The sequence below is a fragment of the Perognathus longimembris genome, chromosome 3 (genome assembly GCF_023159225.1).
Source record: "Perognathus longimembris pacificus isolate PPM17 chromosome 3, ASM2315922v1, whole genome shotgun sequence".
Classification (NCBI taxonomy): domain Eukaryota; kingdom Metazoa; phylum Chordata; class Mammalia; order Rodentia; family Heteromyidae; genus Perognathus; species Perognathus longimembris.
In genome coordinates, this window is record NC_063163.1 from 63,394,244 (window position 1) to 63,414,409 (window position 20,166).

Sequence of the window (20,166 nt, forward strand, 5' to 3'; positions counted from 1 at the left end):
ATATAAACCTAAATACTAGCATTAAAAATATATGTAATTGGGCTGGGAATATGGCCTAGTGGCAAGAGTGCATGCCTCCTAAACATGAAGCTCTTGGTTAGATTCCCCAGCACCACATGTGTAGAAAATGGCCAGAAGTGGCGCTGTGGCTCAAGTGGCAGAGTGCTAGCCTTGAGCAAAAAAGAAGTCAGAGACAAGTGCTCAGGCCCTGAGTCCAAGGCCCAGGACTGGCAAAAACAATAAATATATATATATATATATATATATATATATTTAATTGAACTTTTGTAACTTGCCAGTAAAGATAATGGTGTGGCTGTTAAATGTACACGTGGACGAGGAAATGGAAACACATGCTGAATTAGAAGAGTTCAGTAATACATTTCTCTTTTTCTTTCCATGATGATGGAGCCTGATTCTAAGGCTAAAGAAATGCTCTAAAAGCAGTATTCCTTTAAAAACAAAGCAAAACCAACTTTATCATTGGACTGATAATGTAGCTCTGACAGAGCACTTGCCTAGCAAATTTCAGGAAAAATTGATCCATGGCACTGCAAAACAACATATACAAAGTCAAGCACTGACTTTAATGTCACAGGAGTTAAAAATATTATTTGATTGAAGGAATTTAGTAATAGGTAGTCAAAAAAAACATGTCCCCAAAAAATCCCTAGTGTTAAACTGGGTTATGTACATCAGTAAATAGCAGAATCTTGGAAGGAGGGAACAGGACTGAAGGTAGAAGACAGTCTGGGCAAAATTTAGCAAGACCTGAGCTACTCAGGAGGTAGAAGTAGGGGGATCAGATCATGGTCTGGAAGCTGGCCAAGGCAAAAGAAATAAAAGCAAAAGGACTGGGGATATAGATCAAATGATAGACACTTGCTTACCAAGAATAAGGCCTTGAGTTCACTTCCCAGCACCACAAACAAAAAAGGAAAAAAAATCTAGAATCTGTGTAATTTTTTTAAGAAAGCCAAGTATTTAAAACCTGAAGAAAAACCTATGAGATCCCATCTCCAATAATAACCAGTACAATGCTAGAGTAGAACATGGCTCAAATGTCAGTGATGGCCAAGTAAGCCCAAGACTCTGAGTTCAAAATCCTGTATGGAGAAAAATGAGTAGAGGGAGTTTTAGTCTCATTAGCCTGCATGAGAATATCTCAGTTGGAAATAGGCTAATAAGTGACCTAGGGGTAGAAGTCTTCCTCCTGGGCTACACGAACAAGGAAATGTGACTCTTGAATAGAAAAAAAAAAGCGAGGGAGGCATGGATTTGGATAAAAAGCACAAGCTGAAAATGTGGCATAGTGCTTTCCAGCATGCATGAAGCCCGGGGTTCTATTCCACAGTGCCACATAAACAGAAAAAGACAGACGTGGCACTTTGGCTCAAGTGCAGAGCCGTTAGCCTTGAGCAAAAAGAATCTCAGGGACAGTACCCAGGCCCTTAGTTCAAGCCCCAGCACCTTCCCCGCCAAAGATAAAAGCAGATGACTTCCTAGATCAGAAATGAATGTGCCATCATAGAGCTGAAATCATCTTCAGCTTCAAAAACCCACAAAATGCTGTAAGAGAAATTCTAAGGAAGTTTGTCTACAGTAAGTTTTATGTCATGGTAATACTTGAGAAGCAAGCTTCTTTGAGAAGAAGGCCCCTAAATGATACCTGCATTCCACCTTGAACTAGAAACAAATCTCAACACTTACGTATTTCCTACACACAAATACTGTTATAGCATGAATGCAACAAAGTCAATGGGACAAAAACTACCTGATATGACAAGGGTCAAAAGCAGGTAATTGTTCATAAAATTACAGCCATAATTTCTGGAAAAAAATTACTGTGTATATAGCAACCATGGGTTTTGTTTTTAAAATAGACCGATATAAAGTTTTTAATGCACCACATGATTATGAATGGATTTGTTATACACACATAATCTCTGTAAGTCTCATAAGGCAGACTATAACAACACTATTAATTTCCATTTTTAAAGTTCTTAAATGAGCATTACTTTCTAAAATGGTTAATAATCTTAATCTTTTACCTTCAATCTAGAAAAGGAAAAGACAAACTCACATCAGAAGTCAAATAATTATTTTAACTAATCAAAATGCCACAGGCCAAAGACCAGGACAGCTTTCCAGCACCATAATCCATCAGGCATAAGCATAAATAACCATAGTAGAATAAACACTGGTTGTCACATTGCTTCTCTAATACCTTTTAGCGTTTTCAAAATGTACTTTTCTACCATATTTTTTACTTTTATCATGCGGGTTTGTGAACACAGTTAAGTTTAGCTTGAAAATGGATAATATATACAATGTACTACATAAAATAAAGTATCTACTATTAGACTTTCAAGTAAAAATAAATTTTTGTAATGAACGTCAGTTAACAATAGATAGAAATCCTTGGTGTTTTAGAGTGACTCAATGTTTAACTAGGGATCCTCAAGGTACCATGAAAACGAGACAACAACAAACACACACCACTAAAAATGTTTTATATAAAAAAAACTTTTTAATTAAATGGTACTGGGACTGAACCCAGGGATTCTTAACAAGTGTTCCACCACCAAGGTACTCCCCCAGCCTTGGGCCTCTATTGAACAGATTCTAAGAGGAATGGAATACCTATGGAATCCCAACTGTGATTCTGTGCCTACAGATGTGTTTTAATGAGCCTCCCATGAGATTCTAATGGAGTTGGAATTTGAGAACTGCTGTTTTAGAGATCTATTGCCATTGGGTTTTTTTTCCGTATTCCTAAAAACTATTGAGCATTTAGTACAAAATCTCAAATTAACAGATATAGTGAAATTCTGAATGAAATGTTCACTATTGTGAACTATAGTGAGCTATGTTCACTAACAGTTATTGCAATTATCATTCTGCCCCAAACTATAATAATGTATACAACCTTCAAGATTATGAATGTGTAAAACATTGTAATCAGCTCAAAGAATTAACAGATAAAATACCCACTGTGCAAATTACTGCTACAGCCTCTAAATGCCAAAAGACAGAAATTCCTAAAAGTTAGAATGACTATGGAAGATTTTTACTTTTTCTTGTTGTACAAAACTCTAGGCAAAATATATATTTCAATCTAAGGGACCTCTGCAATTTGAAACATGATCTAACGATATAAAATATCCAGAGGGAAAATTAGCTACAATTATTCTCACAAAAAATATGCAGTAAGATAATAAGATTTCTATATTTTCATGCATTATGTAATTTTTAAAAACAAAAGTTACAGAGGAAAAGGTGAAATTAAATAAGTATACGGAAATAATATAGATAACTTGCGGTCCAAACATGGCAAAATAGGCATGATTATATTTACATAATCCTCATAAAACTGAAAAACAATAAAGATCTTATTGATGTTGACAATAAGCCAAATTTAATAAGAGGCAAAATGAGGTGAGACCGCAGGGATTCCGTTAGAGAAAAAGCACAAAATGTAATGAATGAGGCTATTTGTTTTTGACATTAGCTTATTTACATAACTTCCATGACATGTACAATACATATATAAATAAAATTTGTGTCAAGTTGTCATTTAGAAATGAAGAGCTAGGAAAACCTACAAAGAAAAAACTAGATATAAACATCATTTCAAAATCTTCAATACCACCAAAAGCCACTTACATACAGCATTAAGGAATAAAAACAGATGAGACCCAGAGTTCAAACCCCAGTACACTGGTCCTTTAATTATAACTACTCAGAGACTGAGATCTGAAAATTGAGGTCCAAAGTCAACCCAGGCTAAAACAAGCTCAGGAGATTATCTCCAATTAACCAACAAAATAAAATACAATACTGGAAAGCCAGGTGCCAGTGGCTCACCCCTGTGATCTCAGCTACTCAGGAGACTGAAATCTGAGAATCAAGGTACTAAATAAATAAGCCATGCCAAGCAGGAAAGCCTGTGAGACTCTTATCTCCAATTAACTCCCTCCTCCACTGTCACCCTACACAAAGCTAAAAGGGGAGCTGTGGCTCAAGTGGTGGATCACTAGCCTTAATTCTCAGGGACAGTGCCCAGGCTGAGTTCACACCCCAGGACAGGCATAAATAAATAAACAACCATACTGAGGCATGGCTCAAGTAGTAGAATGCAAGTCAAGAGGACAAAAGTTGAGTATTGAAATATTTTAGATAAGCTGTGAGCAAAAAAAAAGTCAAAGGAAGAGTAAAGCCCTAAGAGTTCAAGTCTTGGTACTCACGCACACATATATGCATGTGTATGCATGGGCGCGCACATGCGCACACACACACGCACACACACACACACACAAGGTAAGAAACATAAGGTCCACTTACCTTACCACCGACACAAGGCAGAACCCTTGCATATAATAAAAAATCTTCCATTATCTGGAGGTGTCACTCAAGTGGTGTTTGCTTGCCTACGCAAGTACCAAATCTAGTACTAAAGCAATTTTTTTTGGTCCAAGACCAGGCAGGACTCAAACTCTGATACATATGCTCACTGGCAGGCCGCCTGACACCTGAGACACACCTCCAACCTCAAAACAAGTTTTATTGATTAAAATGAAATGTAAAAATTTTTAAATCATACATCCAAATAAGCATACTCCCATTTAATTCTGCTAATTCTTGTTACAATTTGTGGTGAAAAGTTCCTAAGTTCATCACATGAAATTTGCATGATGTCCTACAAGACAAAATTGAAATTTCATACACATGAATACACAGAACGTTATCTCCTCTAAAACTAAACAAGGCATACTGAGATAAGTTGAAAAACAAATTGAAAAGGAATAATTCTAACTTCACCTCCCTCTCCCCACCCCCGCCGGCCAGGCCCTCCTTTTTCCCCAATGGTACTAAGATTTGAACCTTTAGCCCTTTTTTCAATAGGACACTGCTTTTTGCCCAAGTCAGCTTGGACTGTAATCCTGTGAGATTGGGGGGACTTGTGAATATTTTACTCAGTCTAGAATCTAGCTGCTCTTCTCCCAATCTCTAACTCTCAAGTCGTGAGAGGAGTGGGCAATCATGGCTGGCTGGACAGTTGTGTGTGTGTGTTTTTTTTTTTTTTGGCCAGTCCTGGGCTTGGACTCAGGGCCTGAGCACTGTCCCTGGCTTCTTTTTGCTCAAGGCTAGTACTCTGCCACTTGAGCCACAGCGACACTTCTGGCCATTTTTATGTGGTGCTGGGGAATTGAACCCAGGGCCTCATGTATATGAGGCAAGCACTCTTGCCACTAGGCCATATCCCCAACCCCGTCAGTTGTTTTTTAATAGTCAAGAAAATACAGTATCTGTTTCTGGAGGAAACTGGTAGCAATAATAGTGGTTCAAGACATAAAATATATTTGTGGAAGTTTTTCAATGTATATGTTGTAACTCTGGCTATATTTCTTTAAGAATTTCATTCAATACCCTTATATTCAGGAAATAGGCTTCTGTTAGTCAAAGAAAAACAAAATATAAAACAGAGAAAACACATATTGTTATTTCACTATGTAAATGAAAATATAACCAATTATTAAGGAGGAACTTTGATATTCAATCTGCAATGTTTTACAGAAAAATCACAATAAACTGAATAAAATCCTAAAATAACATCCCTTAGAGAGATTTATAAAAGAATTTAAAAGAAAATATTTCAGTATTCACACTTAGGATATTCTGATCTAAGTCCCAAAACCTTGTAATATGTGTAAGTGAAGTTTCAAACTTCAAATACGAAGTTATTCAGTGATCAGAAAATTTAGTAATAAATAAATGAAGACTGCTAAAAATGAAATCAACTCTTGTATTAGCATATAATGAAATAAACCCATATCAGGCTAAGGAACTGAGACATATGTTTTTCTGACAGTGCACAAGATGACCCCAAAGCCATGTACATACTAGGCAAGTGTTCTACCAGTAAGCTACATTCAATCTGAGATTCATATTTGATTTTAAAGTGCAAATTAACATTCTCTATTATGAAACTACCGAAAAAGTATTTAAAAAAGTTGTAGCTCATGAATATATTCCTAGCTAACCAGCCAAGGACAGACAATTTCCACAGAATATTTACCTCCAATTACCCAGCAAAAAAGCAGAAATGAAGGTATGGCTCAAGTGGTAAAGTGCCAGCGGTGAGAAAAAAAAAAGCAATGTCTACATAAGGAAGTAGTTTCTCACCTCTCCGAGAAGCCCATGTCTACAAACATCTAGGAAGTAAATTCAAGAAAACTGTTGAATCTAAGAGACCGGTATTTGCTGCCTTATTTTTGTGGAAATTGATTATTTTTCATTTTCTTGTGGTACACAGCATTGTGCATGCTAGACAAACACTTTGAACAACAGCCCTACAACTCTACAACTATTTTCGAAAAATTGCTATCTTCAGAATATGCTTTATTATATTAATATTTAATCCAACTCTAACACAAAACATTTAAATAGCATCCTATTCCCCAGGAAACTTCCTCTACTTTTCTAAAATGGCATGGCCCTTTATTTTTGACAAGTATCATTTACACTAAATTTCAACCCTTTTTCCATATACTTGATCACATTTCAATGAAATGAAATCTTATTTCAATCACATTTATTTTTTCTCTTTCATAATCTATATTCCACTAATTGTCAACCTCCCATGTATTAATGACTATTAATTACTCACAATAGTATTAAGCAAGTTTTACTCTTTATCAGTTCCCAAAATATTCAACAAATATGTTTCTGAATAAACTTTCCACCAATATACTGATATTTTAGGATTCAAAATAAGTATTTTATCTCTTTCAAATACTTTGCACCCACCAATTATAAATTAGACAGAAAAATCCAAAATCCTCAAAGCAAGCAACTTAAAACAAAACACAGGCAAACCAATTTTTAAAATACTTCATTACGCAAGAAAAAATCTAATGTATTTTCTTTAAAAATTGTTTAAAGGGAGAGAGAAAAACCAACAAAATATGCTGTTGGAGGAAAAATAATTAGAAAACATATATGCTTGTAGCATATGAAACCTAAATCTTGCAAGATCCTAAACTTGTTAGTTCAAATGATGGCACAGTGAGAAACATAAGATGATGGTATTATAATATAAATACTGTTTTCATATTGTTGGTAGTATGACAACTTCACACTTTAGAAAACCTAATTTTGTCATACTAGTTTTAACCAAATGACATTTAAAACTCTTCCTTATTATACTAATTCACAAGAAAAAATACTGAGTAAATTAGTCACAAACTTGGTTCAGCTATACAAAAACACTAAAACTGAATAACTCTAAATTCAGAGATGCTCCACTTGACTGTCACTCAGAAGCTGACTGCTTCCAGGATAAACTTGTAAGTACTGGAACAAGGATTTTCCTGCTGCAGGGGGAAAGCTGTGTAGAAATCTGTTTGTTCTTGGAGAGTTGAGCCTGGACATTAGGATGTTCAGGAGATTGGGGTATCTCTTTGTGCACTGACTTTCAAATATTCTTGAATGAATTGTACAACATTTCACAGCTTTGGCCAAAGTTCAATGCATAGTAACATCAAAGAATCATGTTTCTTCCAATCTTAATTCAGATTTTAATAAAATGCAATGCTAATAATTACTGAAGGATTATTATGACTAAAGCACACATGATGGGAAAGGTAGGTTTAAATGAAATACAGTCACACCCACATTAATGTCACAAATTAAAATAAACCTCACTCACATCACCTTATATTTATGGAAAAGGTAATGAGAAAAGTCTTCAGCTATTGTTTTTACCACCAATCTTCTAATTATGTTTTCAAGGAATTGCCAAAAACAAAAGCCTGTGAATATTGCAAATTTAAAAAAATCCTATCTACCCACTGTTGTATCTTAAATACACACAATACACACACACACACACACACGAGTATTTAGAACAAAATGCACCTCAATTATGCTTTACAACCAATTGCTTTTATGAAAGATTCATAACCAAAATACATCTCTGCCAAAAACAGAAAGGATGGAACTATTTACATACGGTCTACTTTAAAATAGCATGTTATTTTTTTAGAATTATGGTAAAAAAAACAAAACCAGGATATATTGACACACTGAAATGATATATGCGAGGTAACTACTAGGGTGAATTAGATACTACAGGTTAAATATGAGATTCCTTAGTGTAATTTTAAACATACAAGATCAACATGACCATAAATATAGCGAAGTATATTTTGAAATAAATATTACAATGTAATGAAATCATTTTCCCTAAGTACTGAAAATCAAATTTCAAAACAAGTTGTTCTACAAGAGTAAGAGCAACAATCCTACCATTCTTTGTTTTGGTTTGTTTCTGAGACAGGGTCTCTGCTGTCTTAAAACACTCAATTCTCCTGCCTCAGCTTTCTGATTACAATCAGCCTGAAGTAAACTCTGCTTTTAAAATCCCCATTTGAACTGTATTCCTTAGATTCAGCCCTTTAGTCATTAGAGAATTTTACTATGAAGTCAAGCCATCTTTGTAATACTACTAGAACTCAACATTGTGAACAAATGTCTAACCATCAATCACATCGCAAAGTCTCCTTTATGTGCTAACCCAACAATATTGTTTGATTTTTAAAATTAACATTAACTATATAGTGATAAGATCTGTTAGATCTGGATACTGATACCAAATAAGTGATCATAGGTAACCAAATGAGTGATCATAGGTAAATTAAAATACTATTTTATAAGCAAAGAGATTTGTCTTCAAACAGTTTTTTTCAAGATTCAAAAGATTTATTTTGAAAAATCAGCACAGGACAAAGATACCCTTAATAATCCTCCTATGAATATTTGAATACTCAGAATCTATTAAACTAAGCAACAACTCCAATTTAACAGAACAGCAAGTGTTTATACAAATTAAACTCTCATGCCCTCCCACCCCCAAATATATAACTCTACCTACCGTTTGGACATTATGTTCTTCTATCTTCAGGGACACTTATACAAACTATAAAGTGAAATCATTTTCACTTTTATATGGATGGGATTAGAGCAACCAAAATATTACTATTACAGCAAAGTTTAGTAAAACCATAAGGGAATACCACTAGTAGCAGTTTTAAATTATCCAAAGATTTCTTTATTGAGATTAACTACATAAATTTCACAGTAATGTGGCGTAGTTATACTTAGCTAAAGTCACAAACACATTTTAACATTCACAATGATAAGCATCATCATTCTAATCTACAAAGCTTATGAATAAAGAAAAATACAAAAACCTCAAGTTTTACATAAGAAAAAAAGTTTAACTCTACGAACATTAACAATAAAAACTATTTCTTCCGATAACAGGTAAAAGTGTAAAGGCATACCACTGAATATTCTCTTCTAAATAGGCAGGAATGAAAGAATATTTAATATCTACGACGCTTATTAGGGCCTTCAAAGTTGCCCCCTTGATTCCCTCTACCAAAGCCACCAGGCCCACCACTCACAGGAACCACACCACTCATTGGTGCTTGAGGGGCTTCAGGACCCGGTCTACTCCCCATAGGTGAACCCATCTGGGATGGTGGTCCTTGAGCAAACCTATCATTGTGCTATAATACCACATTAATAAATATCAAGTCCATTTGGAACACACCAAATTTAAGTGACAAGAAAAATTGGCAAAATCCCAAGTGGTGGTGTCATGAAGTTCAGCAGAAAGTCCAGCAGAATCAGGATCAAACATAGAAGGAAGAAAGGAGCAATTCAATTAGTTACTATGTTAAAAAAAAAAAAAGCAGCATCTGATGATTTACAAACTGCTAATGCTATGCCCTAATTTCATAAAAAAGAACTGATTTTTACATAAGCAAATGCCATCTTAAACCTGATTAGTATCTTAATTCTCCTCTGATCCCTTTTTGAAAAGTTTGTATTACGTGAAACGGCTATAAAACAAAAATACAATGAATCAATCTCATCTCCCAACTCACAATCTGCCTGCTGTAGCCTCCCAAGAACTGGGATTAAAAAGTGTATGCTACCATGCCCAGAAAAAAAAAAAAAAAAAACTTTTAAAAAAGAAATCAGAGAAATAAAACTGGGGAGCCAGTATCACCTGCTGTACAAATATTCTAAAAACTTAAATATCAAATACTTTTAAGACAGAGCACCAGTAAAAGCAACAAGAATTATTACTTCAATATGGACACTTCTGAGTTGCCATGATTCAAGGACTAATCTTGGTAAAAATAGACTAAGTTTTAAGATTGACTGATTTAATAATACAGAACCAATAATAACACATAGAACACCTGAATGACTACTTTGGAAAGTTTCACAATAATTACACAATTACATACTCCTTAAGTAGTAAAATGTAGGTGCAAAAACACCAAGGATGGTATTTTAAATGAAATTCACAGTTTCAGGGAGGAGATAGAATCACGAGTTAATGTTACTTCCAGTTACTACTGATGATTACACACTGAACAAAAATTGAATCAAATGTTTTTATTACCTTTCACAGACATTTTACTACAAAAATGTAGAATCTACTAAATTATGTGCCATCTGTTTATAGAGGGTATCATGACACCGCCTCATATACACCCTGAAAAAACTACCATTAAAAACTCTAGCTATCCAAATTTTCTAAATTCTTAAGATGTTATGTAATTTTCAATTCGAAGATGCACAATGTCTTAATTTTAATGTCTTTTTTTTCTTTCTGTTGGTCCTAGGGCTTAAACTCAGGGTCCAGGTGCTATCCCTGGGCTTTTGTACTCAAGGCTAGGGCTCCTTATACCTCTTGAGCCACAGCTCCACTTCTGACTTTTTGGTGGTTATAATTGGAGATAAAAGTCTCACACTTTCCTGCGTGGGCTTGGCTTTGAACTGTGATCCTCAGATCTCAGTCTCCTAAGTTGCTAGGTTTACAGGTATGAGCCACTAGCACCTGGCTTAATGTCTTCTTAATCACCATGAATATATAAATGATGGCAATGTATCATTTTAATTAATAATGTTTTCCTTTGTTTTTAAGCCCATAATAGTGCCATGATAATTATTAAAAATATTCAACCAACTTCCCTTTACAAATGTCACTTCAGGAGTAAAAAAATATCTATTGAAAAACAGACCACATGTGAAGTCATTTTCCTACTAAAAAGCCTAAAAATAGTGGCAAACTTTAAGAGAAACAATAAAAGCTATCAGTCTTGCCAACTTAACATTTAAACATAACAGAAATTATAATTGAAAAATCTTGGTTTTTAGAATATTAAACCCATACAAAGATATCTTCACACTCTCAGATCAAACAAAAAATGTTAACTGTTTTACAGTGAAAATACTTTACTAAAACTGTTTACTGAAAACTATGTTTTCACACATATTGGAGTTTTGTCTTCAAAAGTTAGAGTTCACACACAGAAAAAGAACAGTTGCAAAATAATCACTATAATACTGATAAGGAAATACTAATTAAAAGCATCAAAAAGTAACTGTAATAACATACACACAAAAGCATGCCAAAGAAGGTAATCCTAACTTTTAGGCTATTTAAATACTGTCTCTTACAAATCAAAACTTTATTTTACCAAGTTACTTTTTCTTCATTGGCTGTCAATCTCTACCTACCACACCAAACCAAATGATGCCAAATTATGTTAAGTGTGAAGTTATCTTTGGGGCTGAAGTTTATGTTACTAAATATAATCAAATAATGTTTGTGATACATTACCACTGCTCCATTATCTGGCATCATTGGAGTTCCCATATTTGCAGCTCCTTCTGGTCCCATGGCAGGACCAGGGCCCATTGGAGGGCCAGGTATAGTTCCTCTGTTGTTCATATTCATACCCATCATTGGAGGAGGACCTTGGTTACCAGCAGGTGCTGGGCTAAACGCATCTATGTAAAACAATCTATACTTAGAGCTGTCCTATCTTAGTTTAGGTAAACAATAACAATTTTACAAAACGTATGCAATCTATATTCAGATTACTATCAAAATCATTTTCTTCCTTAAAGAGGGAACACTCAATTATCTACTATAAAATAGATTATTACCTATAGGTAGAGCTTAAATCCCTCAAACAAATGTACATGAAACAAATGAGGTAAGTTAACTATTTTAAAATAATTGAGACTGCAACAGTTTCAAATTATTTGATGTAGCCAAATAATCCCTAACAATTTTGACTGCACCTCTATCAGTTTTAATGAACAGCAAAGTAGCAGCACGTTGACAACCAAAAACACTTACTTGTCTTAAAGTCCTCCTAAATATTTGCATTTATAGACCTTAAGTTATAAAAGAGGAAATTCCCTGGAAAATACACAAAGATGACTCTACACAAATCTCGGCTTTTATGTAATGATCCCTCTCAAAATTATGGGATTTTTTTTCACATCATATTAATTATCCAAAAAAATTTAAATGACACATTACAAACTGTGCAGGTGGGGGGAGACTGTGTGTGCGTGCGTATGTGTACTGGTCTTTGGGACTTAAGCCAGACCAAAGTACTGTCCCTGAGCTTTTGTGTCTAAGGCTAGCGCTCTTCTGCTTGAACTACAGCTCTACTTCTGGCAATTAACTGGAGATAGGAATCTCAAGAATTTTTCTGCCTGGGTTTCCTTGGAACCATGATCCTCAGATCTCAGCCTCCTGAGTAGGATTACAGGCATCGGAAACTTACATTTTAAATACAACTTCACTCAAATACAGATAAAATCATTGAGGATATTTTGGCGTGTGACATCCTCAAAAAGGGAATAATGAGATACACTTCAAGTTCATCAAAAGAAGATATCCACCTCATGTTGATTGCAACAGAGTTCGAACTGTAATACTATAATTCTAAATACAATACTATTAGGTATTTTAAAATCATTTTTCTTTTAAAAATGCTCACCCTTCCTTATAATTAAGACAGGTTGCAATTTAGGGTTGTTTTTTTCCTACTTTTTCATTATGTAGGTCAATTCTCTTTAACACATAAGGCTCAATTTCTCTAAGACACATTATGAAATAGTTAAGTTTTCAAGCCCACTACAGAATATCTAAAGCAACTGAACTCTACACAGTGGTCAAATGCTACAACCAAATCACAGAAAGAAATGGTACTATTCCCCCTGCCAGTGCTCGGGCTCACATACTACTTTTTGTATGTAGTCCCAGAAAACAAACAATTTCAAAGGAAGGAATAACTCCCTTAATCTCAAAAATACTCTGATAAATTTATACTTTAACTAAGAATATTTCACTTCATCACCATGTGTGAGACATAATTTTAAAATAATATTGTGGAAAACAGTATGTACACACCTACCTTACCTCAATTTACCCCAACAAGAACAAATTAAAGGTGGTGTTTTACTCTTTCCATATTGGAGGAAGGGATCTTGCTTATGTAGCCTAGGCAAGCCTTGATCCCAACATTCACACCTTCCCTGTATGGAATGGTCAAAGGCATGTGCCACCAAACGTGGTCATACCTGGCCTTCCTTTCTCTTTAATAAGCTGTAACTGTTACACTTAACTAGTCTGGACAATAACTAGAACACTACGAGTATTTTAAAATTCAAAAATTTTATCTCCAATTGTTAGTTGACTAAGACACTGATTTTTTAGCACTTACATTTTCAGTGGCATTACTATAAATAAATTTTAAATCTAAGAAATGTCAGACCATTAGCTGGTTATCTGAACATCAGTTTTATAATCTATATTTTACATGGCATGCCCACTAGCCATAGACCAGAAATATCTGTTCCACTTTCCACCCATTGGGGTGGGGGGCGAAGGCACACATGGATGTTAACATCAAGACCAGGGTCTAGATGATACTAAGCATAAGCTCTACCACTGGGTCACACTCTAGCACCATCAATGTAATTTGATGACATATGATGTTTTACCTGCTCAACAGCAACTTGACTGGCTAATTAACTCCAATAAACCATTAAAACTAATTCTCACATTGAAGACTAAAGATGAGGAGATTATTAAATGAACTGGACATTAGGACTCTTAAGTACTTAAAATATAAATATTGTTTTCTGGTGAATAAATTGTCCTAAAAATTTTTTATTCAGTTGAATTCACAACTAAAAACATAAAGGAATTCCTGACTAAAAAGTACAAAGGAGCTGAGTGCTGGTGGCTCATGCCTGTGATCCTAACTACTTAAGAGGCTGAAATGTGAAAATGACACATTTCTAAGCCAACCTGAGCAGGAAAATCCATGAGATCCTCATCTCAAATTAAACACACACACACACACACACACACACACACACACACACACACACACACACAGCCAGAAGTGAAACTGTGCCTCATGTGTTAAAGCCACAAAGCTCAAGGACAGTACACAGGCCCTGAGTTCAAGCCCCATGACAGAGATGTGTGCATGCGTGTGCACACGCACACACATAAACACATATAAGCAGAAAGGAATATTCACATAAAATCAATCATCAAGCAAAAAAAAAATACTTTCAGGGCTCTCTGCAACCCAAGAAATGATAGTAGAACTTATAATAAACTAGCTGTTAAGTCATTTCAAAGTTCTGTTCTGGGGCTGGGGATATGGCCTAGTGGCAAGAGTGCTTGCCTCGTATACATGAAGCCCTGGGTTTGATTCCTCAGCACCACATACATAGAAAAGGCCAGAAGTGGTGCTGTGGTTCAAGTGGCAGAGTGCTAGCCTTGAGCAAAAAGAAGCCAGGGACAGTGCTCAGGCCCTGAGCCCAAGCTCCAGGACTGGCAAAAAAACAAAACAAAACAAAGTTCTGTTAACACAATCTAATGACTATAGAAGTCTTCAAATTTTTTATAATCTACAGTAACTTTATTCTTACTGTCTTTAAACCTAAATGAAACCTAAAATGAAAAAAATTACTGAATTATTTCACCATCATAAATGTAGCTATTCTTCACTGTTTATTTATTATATTCTTAATTATTCCGTGTGTTCGTATACTGACATCATGATCAAGGCCTCTCTGAATAATGGTCATGTTTCATTCTTCTTTTGTATTTCAGAAATGCTAATTCACTACTTGTCAGTAGCTAAGAAAAATGACCAATAAACAGCGATACCATCTGATTAAAAGGGTCAAAAAACTAGCATCAGAGGCTAAAGAAACAAGGCTACATATTCTAAGTTTTGTTTCATGTACCACATATTTTAAGAACATATAAGATGAGTATGCACTGGATGTTCTGGTAATACAATATGTTAAAACAGCAAAGGCATTGAAATTATATAGATTTTAATTTTATGGCACTATCTTTATTATCTAATCTCTAAAGTATGACATTTCAATTTTTATCAAGACCTCTAATATTCCACTTACTTTTCTTTCAGTTTATTTACATAATACTACTTTTGTACAAGTCATTTAATATTAAAGTTGCTAGTATAGGTACTTTCTTGAAATCTTTACAAAACTCTAAAAACATGTATTAACAAGACATCTCATTTCCTCAACAAGTCACCACAGTCTCCAACACTTACTGGAGATAAAAATAGCTTCAAAGAAACACTGCTAGTTTAAAAGTTTACAAAACACTCTAAAAACATTTAAAAACACAGCTCAAAAGCTATGATCTCTAAGGTTAGAAAAACCAATGAAAGCAAGAAATCTGATTGTATAAGTACAACAGCACGGTATTACATTGTGCCAATGACTGAACTTGTTTCAGTATATGCCAAAATTTAAATCTATAGGTTTCTTCATAGAAGTTATCAAAATGTATTTTGGCTGTCAAATTTTCTTCCTACGCATTCATTTTAATATAGTAACTCTTAATTTCAATGTAATAAATGTAAAGGGTTTCATTTCTACAAGTATTCGTTGCATATTTTAGTTTCTTAGTAATGCATAGATATCACAAGCAGCATAAACAGTTCTCCCAAAGAATCACAACTAAATTACAAAAGTCTTTTGCTTCAAATCCCTACCTCCCATGTTTATTGCTCCACGGGGACCCAAATCACCCATTCTCATTTCCTGTTCTCTCTGTAAGTAAACATAGTTGTCACAGTCAACCTATCGATTTTATGACTTTACATTTCCCATCTAAAAATCAAAAAGAAAAGAGTGAATTGCAACATCACTTTCCATTAAAATCTTTGAAAATTTCCAACTTATATATAAGAACACCAAAGGGGGGGAGGGTGAAGTTCAGCCTGTGAGGTTTAATACAACTACTTATTGCTCATAGTTAATATTGAAATATTACAATTCAACATTATATAAAATCGATTACAGATTATTTTATTCCAAAGACACATAGCTAAAACCTCAAGAAAAATTGACTAGTTAGGACCAATAATTTCTTTCATCTCAGGCTGCTAAATATCTTAGACAATATTCATGGTTTAAGAAGTTCGCAATTCATTCTTGAACTTTAACTACAGAAGTATAATTTCACACAGAGCCTATTGATATGACAAAAGACTTTATACAAGCAATTATTAAATGTTCAACAGAAAACACACACTGCTTTTCCTTCACTGGGCAGTGGTTTTACTTTAAAACCTGAATGAAGTGTTACTCTTTGCCAAGTTCTGAACAATACATTATCAAGTGTAATTGTAATACAACAGATCAAGGAAGTGTTCAGAACCTTTGAGAATCATTAGACACTACTTCTAACAATACATGAAAGTAACTTCAATAAAATCTCTAGATGAAATTAACATATCCAATTTTCACTTGATTTGATGTCCATTTCGACTCAGATAAATGTACTAAATGTAATAATGAAATATATTGAGATTAAACCAGGAACCATGTTTATAATCCTCAATGCTCAAAAAGCTGAGATATGAGGATTATGATTTAAGGCTAGTCCAGGTAGAAAAACCTGTAAGATTCCTATCTCCAATTAACCACCAAAAAGCCAGAAATGGCCCAGTGATGGTGACTCACATAATCCTAGCTACTCAGGAGCCTGAGACTTCAGGATCTCAGTTCAAAAGCCAGCCTAGGCAGTAAAGCCCATTAGACGCTTACCTCCAAATAAATTCCAAAAAAGCTAAAAGTAGATCTGTGACTCAAGTGGTACAGTGCTCACTAGCTACCCTGGAGCACAAAAGCTCAGGGACAGCGCCCAAGCAGAGAGTTCAAGTCCCAGGACTGGCACAAAGAAAGGGGCAGAATCTGAAGTATGGCTCATGTTGTTAGAGCACCGGTTTTAAGGGAAACAGCCAAACAAGAGCATTAGGCCCTGTACCAGCACAAAAAAGAAAAAGGTGAACGCACCAATGTTTAAATTTAATGAGAGCATATTTGCTGCACTTTACAGCAATTTTACTATAAAGCTAAACGTTGAAGATTCTATTTGATGATATAATGCTTGTGAAAAGCACACATGAAACTAAAAATAAAAGATATAAAAGGCTATCTTATGATAAAAACATAAATGTCGCAAAGACCAAATGGCTCCTTTAAAAATAAAAGAGAGTGTAGTTCCGTAGCATTGTTGGTCTAGTATACAAGAAGCTCTTGACATTGTATCCAACGCAAGGGAGAGGAAGATTTAAAACACTGCCCAAACATGCCCAAAGATAATCTTTAACAAATACATGATACAGTGAATAAACTACAACAAAAGTACTGTCATGAGATATGTCACGTCTATCGTGCTAAAAGATTTTTAACTTTTATAAAAATAAATTCTCACAACTCTCACATATTAATAGATATTAGCCTACAAAAAAGCACATATTTTATGACAAAAATGCTAAAAAGTAACAATAAAATTATATTTTAAAAAATTAACTACTGGGCTGGGGATATAGCCTAGTGGCAAGAGTGCCTGCCTCGGATACATGAGGCCCTAGGTTCGATTCCCCAGCACCACATATACAGAAGACGGCCAGAAGCGGCGCTGTGGCTCAAGTGGCAGAGTGCTAGCCTTGAGCGGGAAGAAGCCAGGGACAGTGCTCAGGCCCTGAGTCCAAGGCCCAGGACTGGCCAAAAAAAAAAAAAAAAATTAACTACTGTAAATAAACATTCCTTATGACAACTTAGAACTTACTGATAAAGTATACCTAGTATATCAGGAATCTTAAAGATGTAATTAATACCAGGTATCTGCTATTGAGTATTTTAAAAATGCATGGAACTTATTTTTGCTTTTGTAGAGCATGGGTTTCATTTACATTTTTCTTTTGGACTTGTCATGATAGGTTATGAATATAATGTCAATTGTACTGCTCAATGACAATTTGTTATACTTTTAGACTTACTACTTTTACTTTAGACTTTCAAATATCTATTACATACCTTTATATAACTCAAGGTTTATGAAATTACAGGGGTGACAAGGGTGAGTGTTGGGAGACAGACTTTTATTTAGACTCTACATTTTTTTGTTCTAAGTATCTTTCTGTAATGACAATCGTTAGCTTTTACTATTCAAAAAGTTAACTATTTTCTTTTCCATTTTCAAGAGATTTCTCTTGAGAAATGTTAACATTGAAGAAAGCAACTGTTTTAAGTCAATAGTGCTAAGACTTGCAATAGCATTCCTTTTCTGTTCTGTATTAGAAACAAGTTGAAGTTTTAAAATATCTTTCTTAGATTAAATCACCAGAATGTTTTCAAATTCCATGTTAATAAAGCATCTCACTTTATGTTGAACATTATAGTTTTTTTGAGTAAGTATACATATAATACTTGTGTTAAGTAATATTGACAGGTAAGTAAATCAAGGAAAATTAAGGAATCCTAATGTATAAAGCTTTACATACTGCAATTTAAGAAGATATAGCATAATTTGATGATAAATCATTTTATAACAATTTGGGGAGTAAAAGAAGTTTGCAGCTTCCTAGTCCTATAGTTCAGATTCCTGCTACTTTCCAACCATTATTACATACTTCTACTAAAATGCAAAATGGGCAGAATTAAGTGAACTTTTATAAAGTGAAATTAAGGCAGTACTTTTCAGATTGACTGATCTATCTCACCACTTGACCAACTACTATATATACTCCAAAAGACCCTGACTTCTCTTATGAACTAATATACTCAAGTTAGAATTGATACATAAGATTTTTCAAAAACAAATAATAATAACACTTTATGATCAAAGCAAGAGTTGTTGCTTAGGCTAAAATAATGTGAATCCAACAAGTACTGATTAACCCCTACAAGGCACATCTAATTATTATCTCATTTCAGAGATAATAAAATGAGGCACTAAGTTATTAAATAAAATTTAACAGATAGGAGCTATCAGTAGAACAGACAAGTTGAATAAAATTACACCTTCACATGATGCATTCTTCATTCTTTAAGAATCCCAACAGGAGAAACCTAGTAAAAGTTAAGATGATTAACTTACAGGATTTATAAAACTGTGTACTTTGAGATAAAAAAGAACTATAAATTGACAACCATAATAGGAAGCAAAGTATAGTTGATTCACGGAACATAAGTCAAAGCACAACCCATGATAACAAGACATCTCCAAGTGCTAGGAGGCCCCAAGAACCCTGTCAGGAAAGTACACAAAGTCATAGTGATTCCATAGACAAGTGCTTTCTCTACCACTAGAGCCACAACTCTACCTCAGTATTATGATCAAAATTGAACAGCGCAAAGGACTAATTGGCATACACACAAAAAAAAATACTGCTCTATTAACACAAATCAGAGAACTTGAACCCACTTTTAACTGGTTAACTATTCTATTTGTGGGCTTGGGAATGGGGCTTAGTGGTAGGGTGCAAAGCCCTGGGTTCGATTCCTCAGCACCACAAAAAGAGAAAAGCCAGAAGTGGTGTTGTGGCTCAAAGAGGTAGAATGCTAACCTTGAGCAAAAAGAAGCCATGGACAATGCTCAGACCCTGAGTCTAAACCCCAGGACTGGCAAAAAACAAATAAACAAAAAAAACTACTTGTGATATGTACAAATTAAATACAACTTATATTTTTCAGACATGAGTACCTAGAAGTAGCAAAATTAAATACATTAACATTTGAATTATCCACTAAAATCACATTTTATTACCTTTTCTAATAACTGGCACATGGTGATGTAAAATTATACATAAAGAAAACATTAAGTAAGACCAGTGGATTTTAATGCAAAGAGGACTTTTAAGTCATTATTACTTAAGTATTACTTGTACTATTGTAGATTATCTACAATTGTCTGAAAAAATTATTAAT

At 34.4% G+C, this 20,166-nt stretch overlaps 1 protein-coding gene across 2 annotated transcripts in view; it reads right to left on the minus strand.

The window, feature by feature from the left end:
- Positions 1-7,046: 7,046 nt before the first annotated feature.
- Pspc1 (paraspeckle component 1) overlaps positions 7,047-20,166 on the minus strand; it is a 66,922-nt gene continuing 53,802 nt past the window's right edge. Inside the window, exons 8-10 of one of the 2 annotated variants that reach the window (XM_048341683.1) lie at positions 15,942-15,999; positions 11,708-11,877; positions 7,047-9,575 (exon numbers count right to left, since the gene is read on the minus strand). In XM_048341683.1, coding sequence (XP_048197640.1) covers positions 9,390-9,575; positions 11,708-11,877; positions 15,942-15,999 — 414 coding nt within the window. In that variant the 3' untranslated portion in view covers positions 7,047-9,389. The remainder of the gene's footprint in view (positions 9,576-11,707; positions 11,878-15,941; positions 16,000-20,166) is intronic. The other variant, XM_048341684.1, reaches the window with a different exon arrangement.